General features: G+C 47.4%; 1 protein-coding gene across 1 annotated transcript in view; it reads right to left on the bottom strand.

The window, feature by feature from the left end:
* Positions 1 to 24,936, bottom strand: part of ATP2C2 (ATPase secretory pathway Ca2+ transporting 2) — an 88,829-nt gene that overhangs the window by 40,108 nt on the left and 23,785 nt on the right. The window contains exons 2-7 of the mRNA XM_005592673.5: positions 19,170 to 19,280; positions 12,502 to 12,618; positions 9,233 to 9,322; positions 7,133 to 7,168; positions 6,971 to 7,032; positions 3,457 to 3,565 (exon numbers count right to left, since the gene is read on the bottom strand). Coding sequence (XP_005592730.3) covers positions 3,457 to 3,565; positions 6,971 to 7,032; positions 7,133 to 7,168; positions 9,233 to 9,322; positions 12,502 to 12,618; positions 19,170 to 19,280 — 525 coding nt within the window. The remainder of the gene's footprint in view (positions 1 to 3,456; positions 3,566 to 6,970; positions 7,033 to 7,132; positions 7,169 to 9,232; positions 9,323 to 12,501; positions 12,619 to 19,169; positions 19,281 to 24,936) is intronic.

Genomic DNA, 24,936 nt, shown 5'->3' with positions numbered 1-24,936 from the left:
AGAGATGGGATTTCACCATGTTAGCCAGGCTGGTCTTGAACTCCCGACCTCAGGTGATCTGCCCACCTCAGCCTCCCAAAGTGCTGGGATTCCAGGAGCGAGCCACCGCTCCCGGACCCTGATAGCACTCTTGATTTCCACCCAGTGAAAACGATTTCAATTTTGACCTCCAGAGGTCAGACCATACCTTCGCCTTGTTTTCAGCCCCTAAGTAAGTGGTCATTTGCCACAGCAGCCACAGGCCACTGATACATCAAGGAAAGCCAGGGGCAGAGGCAGTGCCAGGAAGAGTCTGAAGGCTGCCCATAGGGAGAGAGAGAACGTCCTGGGGGTAAGGACACGGGCTGTGGAGCCAGAGGCCCGGGGTCACGTCCCCCTCCACCGCCCACCGCCGTGTGACTGCGCAGGGCCGCGCAACCTCTCCGGCCTGCTGGGTCCGTGTCGTAAAATAACACAGAGGAAACATTACAGTGCTGGTCTCTTAAGATTGTTGGGAGATGAAATGAAGCAATTTTCATACGGTGGTCAGCATAGACCTGACATACTGAAAAATATTTGTTGTCTTCCTATGACAAAAATAAAGGCCGGTGGAAGATCGGGTGGCACCTCCAGACCAAGAAGGAGCAAAGCTGGTTGTGTGTGGGTTCGGCAGGTGGGCAGGAGGGGCTTCTGGTGACCTCCCAGGCTCCCAGGGCACAATCTCAGGAAAGGGCAAGGAGGGGTGAGGGGCAAAAATAGAGTCGGGGGCACAGAACCTGTGGCCACCAAGGGGGCATGCCCAGCCTGAAGACGGAGGCACAATCGCGGGCTCACCTCCTATCTCCCACACGCAGGGCTCACGCCCACCCGGTGCCCCCACCTCCAGGACGAAGCGTCACCTGGAGTCCATTCACCTTCGACCCAATTCCCTTTTTCTTTTAGACATGGCTGGGGAGAAAGAATGACCAGTGGCCCAGGCTTGCTGGCTGTACCAGCTCAGCCTCTGACTGAGGGCTTCCTCTGTTTTAACTCTGGGAAAGGGAAAAGAATGTCCTGGGACCCCATATACTGTGCACAAAGGGCTATTACTTTAAGAGCTTTCTTGAACTTGCTGCTTCCTGCTGAAACAGCTGGATAGAAATGGTTTTAAAATGTACAGTTGAAGTACTCCTGGATCTCAGAGCTTAACAGCTCATAAGCATTTTCCTCTGAATAGACAAAGCTATTGATAGTTTAATGGAATTGCAAAATACCACCAGGAAAATCCATAGTGTTCATGGCCAGTAGCTTTAAAATAACCTTTGTGGTATCGGTACACAGGTACAATACTTTCTGTACAGATGGGGGGTCGCTATGTTGCCCAGGCTGGTCTTGAACTCCTGGGCTCAAGCAATCCACTCATCTTGGCTGCCCAACGTGTTGGGATTACAGGTATGAGCCACTGTGCCCAGCCACAATTTAATTTAATATAAGCAGCATAGAGAGAAAGCCAGCTGAACCAGTGAGGAAGTTATCTGGGGTGTAAAAAGTTGTTTCAAAGAACCATTGTATAGACCGATAATGATAAAAAGTAAAAGCAATCACCAGTAACTGGTGACCGTTTACCCCACGAAAGGCATGTGCTAAGCATAGCACAGGTCATAGCTTGTTTCATCTTCACAATAACCCTGTGAACTGGAAACCAACATCAGCCCCTTTTAGGGGTGAGGAGATCAAAGCTCAGAGAGGTGAATTCCTTCCCCAAGTCACACCGTAGGAGCTACAGGACTCCGGGTTCTCTGACCCCCAACACACACTGCGGTAATGGCAGCCCCCGCGCTTGCCTCTCACTCACCGCGCCAGGCACTGTTCTGAGCACTTGGCATCTCTGAAGTTTTTTAATTTTCACAAGTACCCTTTAGGCATCACCACCCCCCATTTTGCAGATGAGAAAACTGAGGCACAGAGAGGTTAACTAACTTGCTGGAGGTTGCAAGGCTTTGAATGATGGCCCCAGGGCTCAAGCCCAGGCTAATGTCCAGCCCCAGGTCATTGCCACCTCTCATACGGCCTCTCTCTGCCTCTGCACCTGTGGTGGACCTGGGTCCTCCTCACGGGCTCCCTGGCATCTGGAGCATCCCCTGTTAGGACCCCCCCTCTCTCAGGAGAAGGAAAACGTGGAAAACCTGAGACCGGCTTTCCCAGTCCTCTTTGCAGGTGGTGACTGGCCACAGACAGCGGTTCCTCTGACTGGATTCAGGCACCCCAGACTTGGAGTCAGATGCTGACTGCTGGAGCTGAGCACGGGGAGGGGCTGGGCCACAGCAGATCTATTTCTGATGCTGCAAAGGGCACCACCCTGAGCCTGAGGGTGTACCCTCCTTCATTTTGGTGCCTGAACATCTCCTACCCTGATCCATGCCCTGCCTGGAAATCTGAAGGTCACGGCAGAGAGGCTCAGGGTCCAAGTGGCCACGCATAAGCCCTGGCCCCTGCCTCCTATTTCACAGACAGGCTAGGAATGTTGTAAACACAGGTCCCAGGGCGCAGCTCCCAACCCTTTGTGCTCCTCTCCATCCCCTTCCCTTATGCTGCCCATTTAACAGCGGGGTCCTTGATCCTACAGTTCCTGAGAATGCATCCCATCAGTAAATACATCAGGCAGATAATCTGTGTCTAATCCTTCATCATGCAAAGCTTTGAACAGTCCTTACACATTCTTGGAAGGATTCTTGAAATAGATTACTCCCACCAACAAATCATGTTGAACTTGATGTAACCTCCTGGGAACCCCAGATAATCTCAGCAGACTGCCTCCGGCATGGATCTGTGAAGCTGTGGCACCCAGAGACCCATAGAGCTTGCCCCACAGCCAATGTCCCCAAACCTCACTACCCTAAAAGCGTGTGCTTCTTGCTCTGTTGCCCAGGGTAGAGTGCAGTGGCATAGTCTCGGCTCACTGCAACCTCCGCCTCTTGGGTTCAAGTGATTCTCCTGCCTCAGCCTCCTGAGTAGCTGGAATTACAGGCACATGCCACCACACCCAGCTAATTATTGTATTTTTAGTAGAGATGGAGTTTCACCATGTTGGCCAGGCTAGTCTTGAACTCCTGACCTTAGGTGATCCACCCACCTCTAATCTCACATCTTTCTAACATTTGTGTGTCTGTTTTGAGAGGCAACTCTTGTATCATTCCTCAAGCCCACTTTGGTTTAATTTGTTATTGCAGCCTGCTTTAAACTGGAAAACCATATAGCCAAAATTTGTTAGGCTTAAAGTGAGAATGACAATTTATGAAATATGGTTTGAGGGGCTCTATGCGTAGAATACGCTTGTCTGCTAACTTTGTTCCGGTCTTGTGTGCATGCATGTGCGTGTGCATGTATGTCTGAGCACCTGTGTATGACAGAGACTGTACATACCTACAATAAGCTAAGTGTCTGCTCCTTGACCAGCCCCATCAAATACCCCGTTGGCAAGGGTTTGAGACCACTCACCTCAGTGAGTCGGATGTCTGCAGGGATCCGGTCTCCGATCGAGAGAGACACGACATCTCCAGGAACCAGTTCTCGAGCAAGCAGGTGCTGGAGTTTTCCTTCTCTTAGGCTGCATTTGATGTGGTAAAAAGCAAGAGCACCCATGCTGACATTCGTTTTTATGCACTTTGATGCATTTGAACAAGGAGAAAAGAAACACACTTTTCTCTTTTAATACACACCAACCCTGTGCCTTTAGGGTGTCACTATTTTGAAATTAATATATCCTCTAAGACTTTAGGGAAAGTATGTGGTTTCTGGGCATCCCCGGGCCACATCTGAAAGACGAGGCCATTGCTATTTACCCTGCCTGGAAACCAGGTGGGCCGCATGCCGCAGGGAGGCTCCTGGGGTCAAGGTCAGTGGTTCTAAAGCCTCCGAATGCAGCCGGCAGAGTTTTGTCCTCAGAGCACACAGCACTCAGGGTGCAGGGTTTGTCTCCGGAAGTCAGGGATGGCACAGCCTTGTCATAGCTGGAAGCCCAGGACCTCCATTCCCGTGGGGCCGTGACCAGCTGCCCTCAGACTATGGATGTGCTTCTGTGCAGGCTCCGACTGGAATCCCCCACACTACCGCCCCTGGCCCATCCCAGCTGACTCTGACCTCCCACCTGGCCCCTTCAACCCCTCCTGCATATGGCAGCTGGAGCGCTCTTAGGACCCCAAACCAGATCCCAGCTCCCTCCTGCTCCAAACCCTCCGATGGCTTTCCTATGACCTTGGTACCAAACCCAAAGATCTACTCCGGGGCAGGCCAGCCTCCTGCAGCTCCCATCTCATTCCACCCAGGCCCCTTAAACACGCAGCTTCTTCTGGTCTCAGGGGCTTATGCAGACCTCAAACGCAGGAGCAGAAATTCCCCTCCTCCTTGTTAATGGAATGTGATCTTATTCAGGTATCCCCGCTCTCCCCACAGCCATGTGCCCCGGGGAGTGGGTCATGCCTGGCTAAGACCCCTGCTCTTGATTGGCTTAGGCATCAGCACATCACGCGACACTGGCCTGTGAGACGTGAGTGGATGTTTGCTGGGGGCTTGTGGGAAAAGAATTCCTTACTGTATGTGCATGTGTGTGCGCGCATGCGCGCGCACGCGCGCGCACACACACACACACACACACCTTCTTCTATAGGGCCTTTGCGTGTTTGGCTGTGATGCCTGGAGCTGTGGCAGCCGCCTTGGGACCATGAGGAGAGCCAGCCAAGAACCAATCCAATCCCTATAAGCTCAAGGTGGCAGGGTAAGGAGGTGAAAGGGCCAGGCCCTGGGTGCTCTGCTGAATTAAGTAACCCTACAGCTCCCACCTCAGATCCCTGGCTATGAGACAATATATTTTCTTAGGGTTTGTGCACTTGGACTTTCTGTTCCTTGTAGCCAAGAGCACCTGCCAGAGATATACCTGCTGCTCCCTCAGCACCTCCCACAGCTGGCTCCTCTTCCTCAGGCCTCAGCTTAAATGTCACCTCCTCTCTAAATGTCAGCCTGATCGACAGCTGTTTAGGGTTGTCCTCCCCTTCCACCAGCCACTATTACATCTCAGTGGGATTTATTTGTTTTGGTGGCCTTGGGCATTTTTTGGCTTTCGTGTACCTGGACAATTCCAAAATCATCTTGTTTCTTCATTGGCTGATTATGTACTCCCTTGGTAGGAATGTGAGCTCCCCAGAGGCCGAGGCCTGTCCCTTTCTTCCACTTATATAACCTCAGTGCCCTTTCCCCAGGCATACAGTAGGTACTCAATACATATTTGATGCCTGCATCACGGATGGAGTAACACAGGGAAGGGTCCCGCATGGCAGGGTTTCCCCTGACTTGGAAACGGGTCTCAGCGACTCAGAGGGTGGGCTTCACCTCCTCAGCACTCTTCCAACTCTACCAGGCTGCCTGACACCGCTGTGTTTGTAAATAAAACTCTTTCAGAAGCTACCTCCCGGGCAACATTAATAATGCACGCTATTCACCTGAAAGGCCAAGACTTGATATTTAAGCTTAAGATCGGTTCATCAAATCACATAAATCATTTATGTTTCCGTTTGCTCAGTTAATGATGTCACATGTCTGGATTTCTGACAGCATTGTTCATCTGACCAGCGAGCCCAGATGTTTCTACTGCTCCTGTGGCCCTTCTACAATGGACTCGCCCTCTCTGATGTGAGTCAATTCTGTATCCTCCTCTTCTTATTTGGTCCTTCGTCATTATCCGCCTTGTATTATACACACACCCCCCTTGAATGCTGACTCTTTGAGACGGGGGACCTTATCTCACTAGGGCTTTCTACCCCAGCCCCATGGCTCAGTTGTACAACATGTACCTGGGATATATACTAAAGCTCTCCCCGATAATTATCCTTCAGAAAATACGGAGTTGCCATGTGTTTGCCAAATGTTGGAAATGGGTCTTAGAGAGTCAGAGGGTGGGCTGAGTTGTTCCCAGGCACCGCAGATCATGGGATACTTTTACTTTTTTTTTTCTGAGACGGAGTTTCGCTCTTATCACATAGGCTGGAGTACAATGGGGCGATCTTGGCTCACGGCAACCTCCACCTCTGGGTTCAGGCAATTCTCCTGCCTCAGCCTCCCAAGTAGCTGGGATTATAGGCGCCCACCACCATGCCCAGCTAATTTTGTTTTTTTAAAAATTTTTAGTAGAGACAGGGTTTCACCATGTTGGCCAGGCTGGTCTTGAACTCCTGACCTCAGGTGGGCTGCCTACTTTGGCCTCCCAAAGTGCTGGGATTACAGGCATGAGCCACTGTACCTAGCTGATCACAGGATACTTTCTACCACTTTGAGTAGAATTGTCAGATGCCATATTGGACAGGGCAGATGATATTAATAGAACATTTCCTGCAAGTTGGATCGCACAGGGCTACGCTAAGCAGAAATGGCCATGGGGTACTGGTAGATTTTAAAATCTTTTCTCTTTCCTTGTTAAACATCTCTGGTAAGAGCTGTGCAATAACCAACAGCACCAAGGAAAGGTCTGGGCAGGAAAGAGGCTGTTGCGGCTGCTGAGCGGTTACTCAAGTTCTCTCTCTCTGTACCCTATACTGCAGCCGATGTTCTCTTGGCTCCGCTTGTTAAAGACCTGGATCTTACTCTCCTGAGTCCATTCACTGAGAATTCAAATAAACCTCCAAACCCTCTCCCTAGAAAAAATACACAGTTCTGCACACTATTTCACAGGCTTTGTGGGCTACCCTCTTCCCAGAGTCACTCCTGCCACCTGTGGCCCTCAGGCTAGGCACCCTGATTTAGACACTGAAGATGGAGTTGAGGCCCAGAGAGGTTGAGTGACATGCTCAAGGACACACAGCAACCTGTTGGCAGGCGGAGACCAGGCCTTAGAACTCCCAGGGAGATGTGGTTCTCTTGTCTGACGCTACCAAGGATACAACGTTCACCAAACATTTGCCGAACCCTCCAGCTCACTGGCTCCTCCAGTGAACCAAAAAGTCCCAGGGAGGCCCTGACTTACCAGTAACATTCTGGAGGAACCAGCTTGGTCAGCTCTTCCAGAGATTTCTCCGACCTGTACTCCTGGCAGGAAGCACATCAGATGTGCTGTTCAAAGGTGGGGACTCCATGAAGTTCCTGTCCCGCCCGGGTTACCCTGACCGGGACCTCGGGAAATACTCACCTGGATGAAGGCCACAGTGACCACGATGAGCACGGCCTAGACAGTAAACGGAGGAGGGTGTCAGTGCCAGAGGCTCGGTGGGAGGGGGGATGGGGCGTGGCAGGCTAGGGCCTTGTCTTTAATGATTGATTTCCTTTCTTCTTGCAAAATAAGTGCACAGTGCAGAAATTTAGAAAATATACTAGCCAAAAGAGGAGGAAAAAATGGACACTATCTTCTACTACCCAGAAGCGCACATTTTGGAGTACCCATCTAGATTTTTCTACGTAGACACACTTAAGGCACCGCATCATATAATATGGACATATTCTTTTATAAACTGCCATTTTCACTGAACATACTGCAAACACCCTTCACCATAGCAGATGTGGATCTTACTCCAGTCTTTTTTTTTTTTTTTTTGAGATGGAGTCTCTGTCACCAGGCTGGAGTGCGATCTCTGCTCACTGCAACCTCTGCCTCCCGGTTTCAAGCAATTCTCCTGCCTCGGCCTCCCAAGTAGCTGGGACCACAGGCATATGCCACCATGCCCAGCCGATTGTTTTGTATTTTTAGTGGAGATGCGGTTTCACCATGTTGGCCAGGATGGTCTTGATCTCCTGACCTTGTGATCTGCTCCCCCTTGGCCTCCCAAAGTGCTGGGATTACAGGCGTGAGCCACCGCGCCCAGCCTACCCCAGCCTTTTAATTGGAAGTAGCAAATTCCATCATGTGGAATGAGTGTTTGTATTTTAAAAGACCAGCTGGAACGAACAGAAAGAAGTGGGGAATGACAGCCATCAAAAGGTGCTCAGGCCAGGCATGGTGGCTCACGCCTATAATCCCAACTATTTGGGAGGCCAAGGCAGGAAGATCACTCGAGGTCAAGAGTTTGAGACCAGCCTGGCCAACACAGGGAAATCCCATCTCTACCAAAAATATAAAAATTAGCCAGGCATGATGGCGGGCACCTGTAATCCCAGCTACTCAGGAGGCTGAGGCAGGAGAATTGCTTGAACCCGGGAAGCAGAGGTTGTAGTGAGCTGAGATCATGCCACTGCTGTCCAGCCTGGGCGACAGAGCAAGACTCTGTCTCAAAAAAAAAGAAAAAAAGAAAAAAAAAAATGTGCTCAGGAGAAGTCAGACACAAAAGGTCATGTACTGTCTGAATCAATTTTTTTCTTATTAAAGTTCTAGGATACATGTGCAGAATGTGCAGGTTTGCTACACAGGTATACATGTGCCATGTTGGTTTGCTGCACCCATCAACTCGCCATTTACATTAGATATTTCTCCTAATGCTGTCCCTCCCCCAGGGCCCTCACCCTATGAGAGGCCCCGGTGTGTGATGTTCCACGCCCTGTGTTCTCACTGTTCAACTCCCACCTATGAGTGGGTCACGCAGTGTTTGGTTTTCTGTCCTTGTGATAGTTTGCTTAGAATGATGGTTTCCAGCTTCATCCATGTCCCTGCAAAGGACACGAACTCATCCGTCTGAATCCGTTTCTGTGACATATCCAGAACAGGTCAACCCACAGAGATAGAAGCAGATGGGTGGTTGCCAAGGGCTGGCAGGAGGGCGACAGGAAGTGAGTGACTGGTGAGCACAGGGTTTCCTTCTGGGGTGATGAAAATGTTTTGGAACCAGGCAGAGGAGGTGGTTGCAACATGTCATGAATGTACTCAATTCCACTGAATTGTTCACTGTGAAATAGTCAATATTTTATTATGTGAATTTCATCTAAATAAAAAAAAATGAGTGCTCAGTGGTTATCTCTGGGTAATGGATCAAGGGTGTTGTTCTTCGGAAGGCAAATATGCACAGCCCAGGCTCTATTCCCCCCATCCCAGGGTCATGGGTAAGGAATTCCCTGCAACACTGCTCTAGCAAAGACCCAGAAGCACCTGTGTGTCCACCAAGCAAGTGGCGGCCGAATAAACCAGGACACCTTGATATTAGGGTAAAGAAGGACGTGGATTTGCTTTCCTTTGTTTCTTCTGTACGTTCCTTTTCCCCATGCCTACAGCAAACTGTTTTTTTTCTTTGTATATAGTTACAAGCAGAGACTCAGCAGACCTGTGGCTGCCCGCCCAGGAGCCAAGCGCTGTCAGGGAACTCACCATGGCAATGCTGACGGCATCCTCATACTCCTTGGTGAGGACACTCACCAGGGCAGAGCCCAGTAGCAGCAGGATCAGGGGGTTCTTAAACTGAAGAGGAAATAACAGGGTGGGGCACGTTCTTTAGTCTCAGGGACCAGAATGGGTTTCTTACTGTGCAGAAGCTTGTGTGACAGGGATCTCAGTTCAAGGCCAGGCTTCCAGGTCAACACCATGGTGACCGAGGGCTGGGGAGGCCACCCCATGAAGTGGTCCTCCTCTGCCTGGAACTCCACCCCACTGACCCTCCCGGAGTCGTCCTGACACTGACGCCCTGAAGACACCGGCCTTGGCCCTGCCTTTGAGTTCTTGGCCTTGCCTCTCCCCATCCCCATGACGCTCCAGGCCAGATCTTCAGCAAGATGCCAGTCCTGGCTCAGAACAGCCAAGGGTCCTCTCTCACCACACCAGCTCCCCAAATGCTGCACATCCCAGTCACCAAACTTGGTGCCAACCTGCTCCTGTCACAGCCTTTAGGGACTCCAATGATGTCCCTCTTTAAAACAGCTGTTCCCAAAACTTCCTGACAGTATTTTTACTTTATTTTATATACCTGCCCTTTCATTGCAGACATCTCATGGTAGCTCATGTTCCAGAGGATTGAAAAGAAATGCAAACACATCAAACCGGATTCAGAAGGCAGACCACAGATCAGGATGAGGAAGAGAGTTCAACTAGCAACAAGGGCTGGGCGCAGGGGCTCACACTGTAATCCCAGCCCTTTGGGAGGCTGAAATGGGAGGATTGCTTGAGCCCAGGAGTTTTAATCCAGCCTGGGAAACACAGCAAAATCCCATCTTTACAAAAAGAAAATGAAAAAGTTAGCTGGGCATGGTGATGTGCACCTGTGGTCCCAGATAATCAGAAGGCTAAGGCAGGAGGATCATTTGGGCCTGAGAAATTGAGGCTGCAGTGAACCGTGGTGTGCCACTGCACTCCTGCTTGGACAGCAAAGAAACCCTATCTCAGAAAAAAAGTAATAATAATGCACCAGGTCTGGGCACCTTAATTCTCAGGCTGCCAAGCTCCTGGCGCTTCAGGACCTCTGCACCCTGCCCTCCAGCAACGTCCTCCATCCACATCCTCACACTGCTTCTCTTCTCATTTCACTCAGGTCTCTGCCCAGACGCCACCTCCTCAGAGCACCAGCCTAGTGCCTCCCTGCCATCGCGTCCAGAGGCTTAGGTCGTGTTAAGGTAGAATTCCTAATGGTGAGACTCCTGAGGCAGAGGAATAGGGCTGCCTTGTGAGGTAATGAGTTCCCTGTCACTGGGGGAAAGATAGGAGAATCACGACATTTGGCACGCAGGAGGAACTCAACACACGTAAGGAATTAATAAGGGAGTGCAGAAAGGATCTGTATACTCAAGGGCAGGAAAATCCAGCCCGTCAGGAGCTCCCGTCCAGTCCTACAAGGATTCCCACAGATGCTGAACCGACAAGCTGTAAGATGAATGAGCAGGTCCCCTGCTCTCAAGAAATTTAAGAGATTTCATTCTGAGGAACACCCTGGGTGGATGCTGGAAGAGGATCCTTGGTGCGAAGGAAGATGTTCACAGTGGGTGTCGACAGGGCAGAGTGGAAGGAGGACAACCAGGGGAAGTGGGGGAGTGGGTCCTAGTGGAAGAGGTGCCAGGGCAGAGCAAAGAGGCCTCCAGCCGCAGAGGGGAGGTCCTCCCTCACAGCTCACACTCAGCCTCCTTCCCTGGACCCCAGCTTCCGGGAGCCTCCACTGCCTCTTCTCAGTTCTGCAGTTTTAGGAAGCTTCTGGGCTAGCCAGAACGACCTGCATACCCAGAAGCCTATTTTGGTGCCAAAACGCATCGATGAATAACATTCCCAGAACACTGAGAACTGAGCCACAATCAGGGCGGGGACCTCAAGGAGAGTGGAGACAGAGGATGCTGCACGGAGGACTGTGATTGGTTCCGGAATCGACCAATGGAGGAAGCTGTAAACACAGAGCCAATAGGAAAGCAGCTGAAGCCAGGGGAAGCCCAGGGGCCAGAGAATGAAGAAGGGGATGTCAGGTATGGCGCCAAGAGCATGCAAAAGGCTGGAAAAGGGGATCTAAGGCCATCTAAATGCCCTCAGGCACCTGGAAAATTCTGCCCGTTCACTGGGCCTTTCTGAACTGGTCCTGCAAAGGTGGCGGGGGCTGCCGACTTCTAGACTGAAACTTGGAGCCATGTCAATTGCAGTTTTCTCTTTCCTCTTCTTAGTGGCTTCCAGGCATTTGACTGTGTGCCTTTCATTCAGCACCGCGCCAGCACGGATGGCAGCAGCTAGCAAAGGAAGGGGCTCTGGGTGCAGCTCCCTGGCTGCACTTCTCTGCCCTGCTCCTCGCTGCTATGTGACTTTGGGCTCAGGTTACAGATTCTATAGGACACCCAGTTAAATCTGAATTTCAGATAAACAAGGAACTTTTTCTTTTTAGTATAAGCATGTCCACTGTAATATTTGGGACACACTTATACTAGAAGTTGCTTGTTTATCTATCTGAAATTCACTTTTGTTGTTGTTCTTGTTGTTGCTGTTGTTGTTTAAGACAGGGTCTCACTCTGTTGTCCAGACAGGAGTGCAGTGGCACAATCTCAGTTCACCCACCTGCAGCCTCCACCTCCCAAGTTCCAACAATCCTCCCACTTAGCCTCCTGAGTAGCTGGGATTACAGGCATGGCACTACCACATCCGGCCAGTTTTTATATTTTTAGAAGAGACGGGGTTTCACCATGTTGGCCGGGCTGGTCTTGAACTCCTGGGCTCAAGTGATCCACCCGCCTCAGCCTCCCAAAGTGCTTGGATTACAGGCGTGAGCCACCACGCCCAGCCTGCAATTGAAATTTGTAGGGCATCCTATATTGTTATTTGCTAAACCTGGCAACTCGGGGGAAATCTTTCAACCTCTGTACTTCTCCTTCCTCAAGTGCAAAGCCCGGATTAGGAGGAGGATTAGTAAGTGCATGCTTACTTATTCACTTACTCACTTAGCGTGGGGCCCGGGGCCTGCTCAACTGTGTACGAATGTGATCACTGTTTTTCCTGAACGCGGCTGCCTGGGGAGTTAGTGATTTGCTCATGGTTGATGCTCAGGCTGGCTGGGACAGTGCAAAAGGGGCAGGAGCTGTCCTGTCCAAGGATGCTCTCCACCAACATTGAAAGATGGAATGGCTGCCCCACCCTCCCTGGCTTATGCTTGTTAATGCAAAGAATGACACCTCTGGTCCTACCTGATCCAGGTATTTCTTCCACACAGGTTCACTGTTGTCAGCAACAAACTCATTCCAGCCATGGGCCAGCCGGCGCTGCGTCACCGAGAACTCCGACAGCCCAGTGTTTAAGTCCACCTGGAAGGAGAGGTTAGGCACAAGCTCACTGATGGGCCCAGCAAGGAATGAGGCAACAAGGTACAGACTCCCACTCTGGAAGGGAGTGGCTTCCATGATGGGCCAGGGACATGGGCTTGTCCACCAAGGTGCTGGGACTTGTTCAAAGACCCCATGCAGATGGGGCAGAGAGAGGAGGAAAAGGCCAGTGACCACTATAATTACAGCAGAAAAGATGACTATGACTCTGGTCTTAAATTTCAACAAATGGAACTGCAGTGTGGACTTCCAGCAATGCAGAAACACATATTTTCTTCTTTTAAAAAAATAAGTCTTGGGAATGTAAAATGGTACAGCTGTTATGGAAACTGTGTAGTTGTTCCTCAAAAAATTAAAAAGGGAGTTACCAGATCCAGCAATTCCACTTTGGGGTATATACCCAAAGGAACTGCTAGTGGGTCTCCAAGGATGTTTGTACAACCACGTCCATAGCACTGTTCACAAAAGCAAAAAGGGTGAAACAACCCACCAATCTGTCGAGGGAGAATGAATGCGTGAAACGTGGTGTACACACACATTGAAATAGTATTTAGCCTCAGAATGAAAGAAAATGCTGACACGTGCTACAACATGGATATACCTTTAAGTTGAACCTTGAGGATGAAGTTAAGTGAAATAAGCCAGTCACAAAAAGACAAATTCTGTTGATTCCACATATGAATTACATAGACTAGTCAAATTCATAGAGACAGAAAGCAGAATGGTGGATGCCAGAGGCTGGAGGGAGAGGGGATGGGAGTGAGTGTTTAATGGAGACAGACTGTTGTACAAGATGAAAAGAATACTGGAGATGCTAATGTGCTCCCGCCTTACTGACTGTGGGTCTTAAGACCGTCCCATGAGAGGGTGCCACCCTATAATCTAGGGGAAGAAATGATGTCATGAAGCTTCCCTAAAAACCCAAAGATAGGATTCAGTGAGTTTTCACGTAGCTAAACACGGGGATGTGCCTGGAGAGTGGCACCCAGGGAGATGTTTGAACAGCTACGATCACAGCAGCACTGGGCATGGAAGCTCTGCGCCCCTTCCCCGATTACCTGCCCTATGCGTCTCTTCATCTGTATCCTTTGCCTTTATAATAAACTGGCAGGGCTTGGTGGCTTACGCCTGTAATCCCAGCACTTTGGGAGGCCAAGGCAGGCAGATCGCCTGAGGTCGGGAGTTCGAGACCAGCCTGACCAACAGGGAGAAACCCTGTCTCTACTAAAAATACAAAATTAGACAGGCGTGGTGGCGTGTGGCTGTAATCCCAACCACTCAGAAGGCTGAAGCAGGAGAATCGCATGAACCTGGGAGGCAGAGGTTGCAGTAAGTTGAGATTGTGCCATTGCACTGCAGCCTAGGCAACAAGAACGAAACTCCATCTCAAACAAAACAAAACAAGGCAAAACAAAAAACTATAATAAACTGATAAATGTAAAAAAAAAATTCTGGAGATAGAGAATGACGATGGCTGTGCCACAGTGTGAATGTACTTAATGCAACTACAATGTACACTTCACAATGATTAAGGCCGGGCACAGTGACTCACACTTTAGGAGGCTGAGGTGGGGAGATCGCTGAACCCAGGAGTTCAAGGCTAGTCTGGGCAATATAGCATGATCTTGGCTCTACAAAAAATTTAAAAAAACAGCCCGTTGTGGTGGCAGACTCCTGTAGTCTCAGCTACTCAGGAGGCTGAGGCAGGAGGATTAAGCCCAGGAGGTGTAGACTTCACCGGGCCTTGATTGCAGCACTGGACTCGAGCCTGGGCAACAGAGTGAGACCATGTCTTGGAAAAAAAAAAAAAAAACATGGTTAAGATGGTAAATTTTATGTCGTGTATTTACCACAATCAGACATTTTAAAAAATAGACCTGTCTTAAGAAACAAGAATATTTTTTGAAATGATAAACAAAACTGACAAACCTTTAGCCATGCTAAGAAAAAAAGAGAGAAGAACCAAATAAATACAAACAGAAATGAAAAAGGAGGCTTTACAAATTATATCACAGAAAGTCAAAGGGCCAGTAGTGGCTACCAGGAGCAACTATAGGCCAATAAATTGGAAAATATAGAAGAAATGGATACATTCCTACACACACAGACCCTACCCAGATTGAACCATGAAGAAATCCAAAACCTGAATAGGCCAATAACAGTAATACAATCGAAGCCATAATAAAAAGGCTTCCAGTTAGGAAAAGCCCAGGACCCAATGGCTTCACTGCTGAATTCTACCAAACATTCAAGGAAGCAATACCAATGCTACTCAAATTATTCTGAACAATAGATGAGTAGGAAATACTTTCATTCTATGAGGCCAGTATTACCTGGATACCAAAACCAGACAAAGACACATTTAAAAAAGAAAACTACTGGCCAATATCACTGATGACTATTGATGCAAAAATCTTCAGCAAGATACAAGCAAATTAAATGCAGTAACACATTAAAATGAAAATTCATCATGACCAAGTGGGATTTATCCCAAGGGTTCAAGGATGGCTCAACATATACGAATCAATTAATGTGACACATCTTATCAACAGAATGAAAGACAAAAACCATATGATTATTTCAATTAATACTGAAAAAACATTTGACAAAATTCAACATCCCTTCATGATAAAAACCCTAAAAAAAACTGGGTATAGAAGGAACATATCTCAACATAATAAAAAACATACATAACAGACCCAGGGCTAGTGTCATATTGAATGAGGAAAAACTGAAAGCTTTTCCGTAGGATGCCCACTTTTACCACCGTTATTCAACAGAGTACTGTAAGTTCTAGCTGGAGCAATCAGACAAGAGTAACAAATAAAGGGCATCTAAATTGGAAAGGAAGAAATCAAATTATTCTTGTGTGCAGATGATATGATCTTATATTTGAAAAAACCTAAAGACTCCACCTAAAGCTGCTAGAACTCATAAACAAAATCAGGAAAGTTGGAGGGTACAAACTCAAATTACAAAGATCAGTAGCATTGCTATATGCTATGAGAAAGCAATCTGAAAAAGAAATCAATTAGGTAATCCCATTTATGAGAGCTACAAATTAAATATCTAGGAATTAACTTGAAGTAAAAATCTCTACAATGAAAACTATAAAACGTTGATGCAAGAAACTAAAGAAGACACAGAAAAATGGAAAAATATTCCATGTTCATGGGTTGGAAAAATCAATATCATTAAAATGTCCATACTACCCAAAGCAATCTATAGATTTAATGGAATCCCTATCAAAATACCAATGACATTCTCAACAGAAATAGAAAAAACAATTTTAAAATTTATATGGAACTTCAAAAGACCCAGAATAGCCAAAGCTATCTTAAGGAAAAAGAACAACACTGGAGGAATCATATTACCTGACTTTAAATTATGTTACAGAGCTTTAGTAACCAAAATGGCATGGTACTGACATAAAAACAGATACAGAGATCAGTGAAACATAATAGAGAACCCAGATATAAATCCATACATCTACAGTGAACTCATTTTTGACAGAGGTGTCAAGAACATCCACCGGGGAAAGGGCAATCTCTTTGATAAATGGTACTGGGAAAACGAAATTTCCATATGCAGAAGAGTAAAATTTGACCTCTCTCTCTCATTATCAACAAAAATCAAATCAAAATGGATTAAAGGCAAGGTGGGCAGATTACCTGAGGTCAGGAGTTCCAGACCAGCCTGGCCAACATGGCAAAACCCCATCTCTACTAAAAATACAAAAATTAGCTGGGAGTGGCTGTGCATGCCTGTAAATTCCAGCTACTACAGGAGGCTGAGGCAGGAGAATCGCTTGAACCCAGGAGACGGAGGTTGTAGTGAGCTGAGATTGCACTACCTTGCTCCAGCCTGGGCAACAAAGTAAGACTCCATCTCAAAAAAACAGAAAAAGAAAAAGAAAAAAGATTAAAGACTTAAATCTAAGATCACAGACTATGAAACTACCAAGAGATCATTGGGGAAATTCTCCAGGACATTGAACTGGGCAAAGATTTCTTGAATAGTATCCTACAAGCACAGGCAACCAAAGCAAAAATGGATAAATGGAATTACATCAAGTTAAAAAGCTTCTGCACGGCAAAGGAAATCATCAACAAAGTGAAGAGACAACCCACAGAATAGGAGAAAATATTTGCAAACTACCCATCTGACACGGGATTAACAACCAGAATGTATAAGGAGCTCAAACAACTCTACAGGAGAAAACCTAATAATCTGATTTAAAAATGGGCCAAAAGATCTGGATAGACATTTCTCAAAAGAAGACACAGGAATGGCAAACAGGTACATGAAAAGGTGCTCACCATCACTGACCATCAGAGAAATGCAAATCGAAACTACAATGAGATATCATCTCACCACAGTTAAAATGGCTTTTATCCAAAAGTCAGGCAATAACAAATCCTGGATGTGGAGAAAAGGGAACCCTTGTACACTGTTGGTAGGAATGTAAATTAGTACAACTCTAGCGAACAGTTTGGAGGGTTCCTCAAAACACTTAAAAATATGCTGGGCGCGGTGGCTCATGCCTGTAATCCCAGCACTTTGGGAGGCAGAGGCGGGTGGATCATGAGGTCAGGAGATAGACACTATCCTGGCTAACACAGTGAAATCCCGTCTCTACTAAAAATACAAAAAGATTAGCTGGGCGTGCTGGCAGGTGCCTGTAGTCCCAGCTACTCGGGAGGCTGAGGCATGAGAATGGCATGAACCCGGGAGGTGGAGCTTGCAGTGAGCCGCGATCGCACCACTGCAGTCCAGCCTGGGCAACAGAGAGAGACTCTGTCTCAAACAAAACAAAAACTAAAAACTAAAAATACAACTATTATATGATCCGCAATCCCACTCCTAGACGCATAACCAAAAGAAAGGAAATCAGAATATTGAAGAGCTGTCTATACTCCCATGTTTATCGCAGCACTATTCACAATAGCCAAGGTTTGGAAGGAGCCTAAGTGCCCATCAACAGATGAATGAAGAAAATGTGGTACATATACACAATGGAGTACTATGCACCCATAAAAAAGAATGAGATCCTGTCATTTGCAACAATATGGATGGACCTGGAGGTCATTATATTAAGTGAAATAACATAGTGACCTCCAGGCGCAGAAAGGCAAACTTTGCAGGTTCTCACTGATTTGTGGGAGCTAAAAATTAAAATAACTGAACTCATGGAGACAGTAGGATGGTTACCAGGGCCTGGTAAGGGTAGTTGGGAGAAAGTAGAGAGGGTTATGGGTACAAAAAATATAGTTAGAAAGAATAAATAAGACCTAGTATTTGCTGGCACAACAGGGTGATTGTTGTCAAAAATAATTTAATTGTACATTTAAAAATAACTAAAAGAGTGTAAGTGAATGACTTGTAACACAAAGGATAAATGCTTGAGGTGATGGAGACCCTGTTTACCCTGATGTGATTATTACACAGTGGATGCCTGTATCAAAGGCATACAGAGATACACTGTATCTCTGGAACCCATAAATATATACCTACTATGTACCCACAAAAATTAGAAAAGAAACAGTAGCTAAAACAATTATATTGTGCCCAACACCATTCAAGTTCTTTCTGTAAACAAATTCATTAAATACAGCTGATTTATGAGTAATAATGGAAGGAAACTTTGTTGTTCTGGTCACAACAAAAGTGTCCTTGTTTTTAAAAAGCACATAACAAGCAAACTGTACTTGCTGGTAGAGAAAACGGGGAAAATAGAACTGATTTCTAGATTCTTTTGAATAGTGAAAGAAAATCTAGCTCATTTTCTAGGTAGGGACAATGTCTAGGCAGAGAAGAAATACTTCTTCCCCCTCTCCAAATACTAATACACAGGACTTAAATTTTAACAGACTTGAGTTACTCTCAAGAAAAGACACATCAAACATTGGCTTCCAACTTTCTGAAATTGTAGCATGTGCCCTTTTACTGGGGGCTTTTTATCTGCTCTCCCAAAGTGTAGTGGTGAGTACGCACGTGCACGCACGCATGCACACACACATTTGTGTGCGATGCAAATGTTTCTTGTCTTGCACTGGCCAGGAATTCAAACTCACTTGAGAAACTTGGGAGAATTTGGTTTTAGTACCTGGCAACTCCACGCATTATAAAAGACAACAGGTGGGAATACCGGATGATGAAGAGTCTGGGCTTTGATGTGAAACAGCTGGACTCCACACTGGGCTGTGCTACCTCTAACACGGCTGTGGCTACTTTCTGCATCTCAACTTCATCTTTCATCCCTTCATGTTTTTGCCAAGAAATGTGAGGCTGAAGAGAAGCAGCGTACAGTGTCTGAAAGGATGGTAAGGGCCTAGTGAACATGAGCTCTACTGACAAGTACTGATACTCTACCTGTGGAATCTGAACCATTCAACATCAACAATATTTTCCAACCTTGATGACAAAATTGGTTATAACACAGAATTTCAAAGCACTGTTCAGGGATTTGTGTTGCTTTCTTTTAAACATAAAACCTTATCACAATTAGCACCAGATGCAAATTCAATTCTTACACAAAACGCTTTGGCCAAATCCTCTTTCTGGCATTTGCAGGCTTCCTTGGGGGGCAGGGCTGTCACCTTCTTCTCTTTCTCGATAGCTTTCAGCTCACTCTGTTCATCAATCTGTGAAAAGAGCAGGGTTGCTGTTCAGCAGATTGAACTTTTGTACTGATGCATTTTTAAATTTATTTTTATTTTTATTATTTTATTTTTTTGAGATGGAGTCTCACTCTGTCACCCAGCCTGGAATGCAGTGGCATGATCTCAGTTCACCACAACCTCCACTTCCTGGCTTCAAGAGATTCTCCTGTCTCAGCCTCCCAAGTAGCTGGGATTACAGGTACGCATCACCACACTCGGCTAATTTTTTTGGTACTTTTAGTAGAGACGAGGTTTCACCATGTTGGCTAGGTTGGTCTCAAACTCCTGACCTCAGGTGATCCGCTTGCCTCGGCCTCCCAAAGTGCTGGGATTATAGGTGTGAGCCATTGAGCCCAGCCAGATGTGTGTGTGTGTGTGTGTGTTTAAAGCATAACATACACACAAAGTGTGAATACGTGTACAGCTCACAAACTAACCCTTATAACCAGCCTCCAAATTAAAAACAGATATAACTGGTCCCCAGATGCTCCCTTGGCCTACCTACCTACCTGAGGGGTAAATGCTGTCACGGTTTCAATCCTCATAGATTCGGTTTGCTGGGGTTTGAACTGTATGGAAATGGTGACATGCAGTATACACTCATACATGCTTTCTTGTCTGATTGCTTTCACTCAACGTTGTTAGTGAGATTTATACAAGATGTTGCATGTAGCAATAGTATGCTAATTTTCACAGCAGCTTAGTATTCCACTGTATGAGTAGATCACAATGTATTTGTTCTCCTGTTGATGAACATCTGGGTTCCAGTTGTTAGTTGTTGGCTAATACTGATGCATCTATTTTTAAGCACTTTTTTTTTTTTTTTTTTTTTTTGGTCACCCAGGCTGGAGTGCAGTGGTGCAATCATAGCTCTCCGCAGCCTCAACCTCCCAGTCTCAGGTGATCCTCTTGCTTTAGCCTCTGGAATAACTGGGGCCACAGGTGTATGCTGTGATGCCTGGCTAATTTTTTACTATTTTGTAGAGACAGGGTCTCCCTATGTTGCCCAGGCTGAGCAAACTTATTAACAGAATTGAAACTTGTAAGCGGACAGAGTAGGGCAACAATATACATATTTAGAATCCTGAACCTCAGACTTCCAGGATTCTCCATCAAGTATGCACCATATTGCAGAGAGTGCCTCCTGCTGACGATAGGCGGTATCACAGCCTGGTTCTATGGGACATTTTAAATAACCCAAGAAAAGTGGAGGGGAAACACAACCAAGTTCTGGAAGTCTCAGAACTCTGTGTTGAGACTCACGGGCCTGGAAAGAAGCCACATGAGACACCTGGAGGTTTTGGGAGGCTTTGCTAATACAAAGGAGACCTCAGAAATAGGAAAGTGTGAGGCATTTTTGCAAAACCATTCCTAGTGTCCTGATACCTAGGACGTGATAAGAATCTTTTCCTTTTCCACCAGGTTACTGGAAACTGGGAAGGAGGAAGCAGGAGAGGTATTGAGTAACTTCCTCCTTTAGCTGTAACAGACATTTCAAAGCCCTCTCTTCCTTCTTGCCAGCCATCTTCCCCAACCCCAAATCATTTCCTCCCACATGCCTGTTTGCTTAGAAAAGCTGTGCTAGCCACCTCGTTTTCCCGGGGCTGCTTCTTACTCATGCCCAGTGCCCAGGAGCACAGCAGCGATTACACAGATCTTTAAGCAGGCTTAGCCATCCATTGGGAGTCTTCCTTAAGTCAACATTGCATTCTTTGTAGAGTTACTTCAAAGAAAAATGTGGATTGCACAATAAGACTTTTCCCCCCTATTCTCAAGATCTGGTTCTGTTGTACCAAATAAAGTGCTTGATTCTTGCTCACACCACAGGTGGAGGCAGGCTGGGGGCTTGGCACTCCCCCCATCCCCCGCACGACCTCAGCTGCCCTTAGCCTTGCCATTTCTGACTCACTACACCGAATTCACTTTTCCTTTGCCTTTTTTTTTTTGAGATGGAGTCTTGCTCTGTCACCCAGGCTGCGGTGCAGTGGTGTGATCTCGGCTCACCACAACCTCCTCCTCCCAGGTTCAAGCAAGTCTCCTGCCTCAGCTGGCTGGGACTACAGGCACGCACCGCCACGGCCCGCTAATTTGTTTTTGCATTTTTAGTAGAGACGGGGTTTCACCATGTTGGCCAAGCTGGTCTCAAACTTCTGACCTCAGGTGATTTGCCAGCTTCAGCCTCCGAAAGTGCTGAGATTACAGGTGTGAGCCACCGTGCCTGGCTCAAAACACGTAAATCCCATCACACACACACACACACACACACACACACACACACACACACGCTCCACACACACACACACACACACACACACGCTCCGTGCTTGAAAACACTTGCAGAGGTTCCAGTGCTCTCAGGATAAGAGTCCAACTACCTTCAATGTGACTACCCAGAACCCACACATGCTACAACATGGATGAACCTTGAAGACGTTATGCCTTGGTGAAATAAGCCAGACCCGAAAGGACAAATCCTATAGGATTCCAGTTACAGGAGGTACCTAAAATAGTCAAACTCACAGAGACAGAAAGGAGCGCAGAGGTTACCAGGTGCTAGGGAGTTAGTGTTTAATGACTACAGAGTCTCTTTGGGAAAGATGAGAGTTTTGGAGGCAAATGTTGGTGATGGTTGCATAACAATGGGAATATACTTAATGCCAGTGAACAATACCCTTAAAAATGGTTAAAATGGTGAATTTTATGTTATGTATATTTTACCACAATAAAAATCCAGAAGAAAAGGGCCAGACACGGTGGCTCATACCTGTGATCCCAGCACTTTGGGAGGCGGAGGCAGGCGGATCACCTAAGGTCAGAAGTTCAAGACCAGCCTGGCCAAAATGGCAACATGGTATTTTGTAAAAATACAAAAATTAGCCAGGCTTGGTGGCAGGTGTCTGTAATCTCAGCTACTCAGGAGGTTGAGTCAGGGAGAATTGCTTGAACCTGGAAGGCGGAGGTTGCAATAAGCCAAGATCATGCCACTGCACTCCAGCCTGGGCAACAGAGTAAGACTCTGTCGAAAGAAAGAAAAGAAAGAAAAGGGAAGGCAGGGGAGGGGAGGGGAGGGGAAGGAAGGGGAAATCCAGAAGAAAAGGATCAAAGGCACCCATTCCCCTGCCTTTGAGGACGAGACTAGCAGGTGCCCCCAACCTTTCTCAGGTGCTCTGGACACCTGAAGGCCCAGGGCTGTCCACCCACATGTTCCTGGAGAATGAGCCAGATGGGCTGAGGAGGTCATGGGGTGACAGGGTGCCATGCTGCAGTAACACTGGAGGGCAGGGAGGGTTGGCTGCCGAGACTTCCCTGACTCCCCTGTGTTTTGTGACTGCGGGGGCAGAGTCCAGAGCCCAAAGGGGACAGGATGCGGCCTCCGACTTCCCTCTGTGAGTAAAAGCCACCTACACATTCCCAGCTCTGTAACCAAGGGTGCTGGAAACAGGGACTGTGCTCACAGCAGCACGGCTCATCACACCCAAAAGTCAGTCACTGCCCAATGCCCATCCACGGGTTATGGAGAAGCAAAATGTGATCCGTCCAGACAGCGGAGCATCAACTCAGCCTTGAACAGGAATGCAATACTGATGCACGCGGATGTTATTAAACTGTGGCCTCTGCAAAACCGTTCTTTGAAAGCCTAACACCTGGTACACCAGAATGTGACTTTATCTAGATGGGGTCTTTACAGAAGTGATCAAGGTCAGATGAGGTCGAATAGGAGTGATGTTCTTGCAAAAAGGAGAAATTTGCACAGAGATAAACATGCACACAGGAAGTCCATGTGGAGACGCAGGAGACAGCCCTGTGATGATGGAGGCAGAGGCTGAAGTAATGTGTCCAGCAGTCAACGAACGCTGAGGATTGCTGGCCATGCCGGAAGCTCAAAGACAAGTGTGGAACGGATTCTCCTCTGGCGCCTCCAGAGAGAGCACAGCCCTCCTGACTCCTTGAGTTTTGACTTCTAGTTTCTAGAACTGTGAGACAATATATCGGGAGGCTGAGGCAGGAGAATGGTGTGAACCCGGGAGGCGGAGCTTGCAGTGAGCCGAGATCGCGCCACTGCACTCTGGCCTGGGCGACAGAGCGAGACTCCGTCTCAAAAAAAAAAAAAAAAAAAAAAGAGACAATACATTTACATTTAAGCCACCACATTTTTGGTACTCGGTGACCACAGCCCTGGGAAACACACTTGCTACAACACAGATGAACTTGGAGGACATCACGCTAAGCACAAGGAGCCAGACACAAAAGGCCACACCGTATGTGATTCCACTCACAGGAAATGCCCGGAACAGGCAAATTAATAGGAGCAGAAAGCAGATTGGGACTGGGGAAGGGGGAATGGGGAGAAACTGCTAATGGTACAGGGTTTCTTTCAAATCTTTCAGAACTGAATAGAAGTGGTGGCCACATGACATTGTGAGTGTACTAGATCCCATTACAATGTTTACTGTGAGATGGTTGATTTTGTTTTGTGAATTTCACCTCAATAAAATAAGAATTTTGTTTTTCATTGTTGAGGTAGAGTCTTGCTCTGTTGCTCAGGCTGGAGTGCAGTGGCAAGATCTCGGCTCACCACAGCCTCTGCCTCCCAGGCTCAAGCAATTTGATTCTCCCCCCTCAGCCTCCTGAGAAGCTAGGACTACAGGTGTGTGCCATCACACCAGGCCTTTTTTTTTTTTTTTTTTTTGGTATTTTTAATTGAGACAAGGTTTTGCCATATTGCCCAGGCTGGTCTTGAACCCCTGGACTTAAGTGATCCACCTGCCTTGGCCCCCTACAGTGCTGGGATTACAGGCGTGAGCCACCATGCCCAGTCTTTTTTTTCTTTTTTTTTAAAGCCATTTACAAGCTGCAGGCAGGAACTCCCTCCACCACCTAGAAACTGTCCTCCTGACTCTCTCCTGGGTCCCACCTGTGTCAGTCCCAGCCCCCTCCACCCCACAGCCCCCACACCCATAGCCTCCCATTCACTGGCCTCCCATCCTCTATCCTCATCCCCCTCTCACTAGCTCCTCGCATAAACATCTCAGCGTGGGTTTCCACTCTAAACATAACCTCTTTTCTGGGCCTTGCATTGGAAATACAGCTGCTCCTTCCTCATTTGCCAACATCGAACTTTTAGAAGCAGTGTCTACACTTACTGTCTCTACCTTTTCATTTCCCATCCACTTCTCAACCCACTTCAGCCAGGTCTCCAGGTCACTGTTGTGTTTCAAGGCCACCGGGACATAGCCCTGGACCCAATACACCGTGAGCGAGGGCTCGCTCTGCCTCACTCCAGTCTCGCGACTCTCAGGAAACACAGTCCCTGGGTTGGTGACTGAGCTCATGGATGCTGCCACTCCTTGCCCTGCATTTGGGGGACTTCTACCTGGGATGCTCACCTGGGCACCCCCCCATCTCATTAAGAATGCACAGGGGCCAGGGGTCTAATCTGCCCCGGGGTGATTCCAATCACACAGCTCCATAATCTAAATGGCACTTAATGTATCCTTTGTTGGAAACAGGATCGCCCACTCTGTTTCCAGAAACTGCGGGTTCCGGTATACCCCCATCCCCGTACCCAACCCCAACACACACTGACGGTTTCTCTCCAAGTGGGCGCATGCCTGCTGCTAATCAGCACATTGCCGTG

This window comes from Macaca fascicularis, chromosome 20 (genome assembly GCF_037993035.2).
Source record: "Macaca fascicularis isolate 582-1 chromosome 20, T2T-MFA8v1.1".
NCBI classification, from domain to species: domain Eukaryota; kingdom Metazoa; phylum Chordata; class Mammalia; order Primates; family Cercopithecidae; genus Macaca; species Macaca fascicularis.
This window is presented reverse-complemented; position numbering and strand designations above follow the sequence as displayed.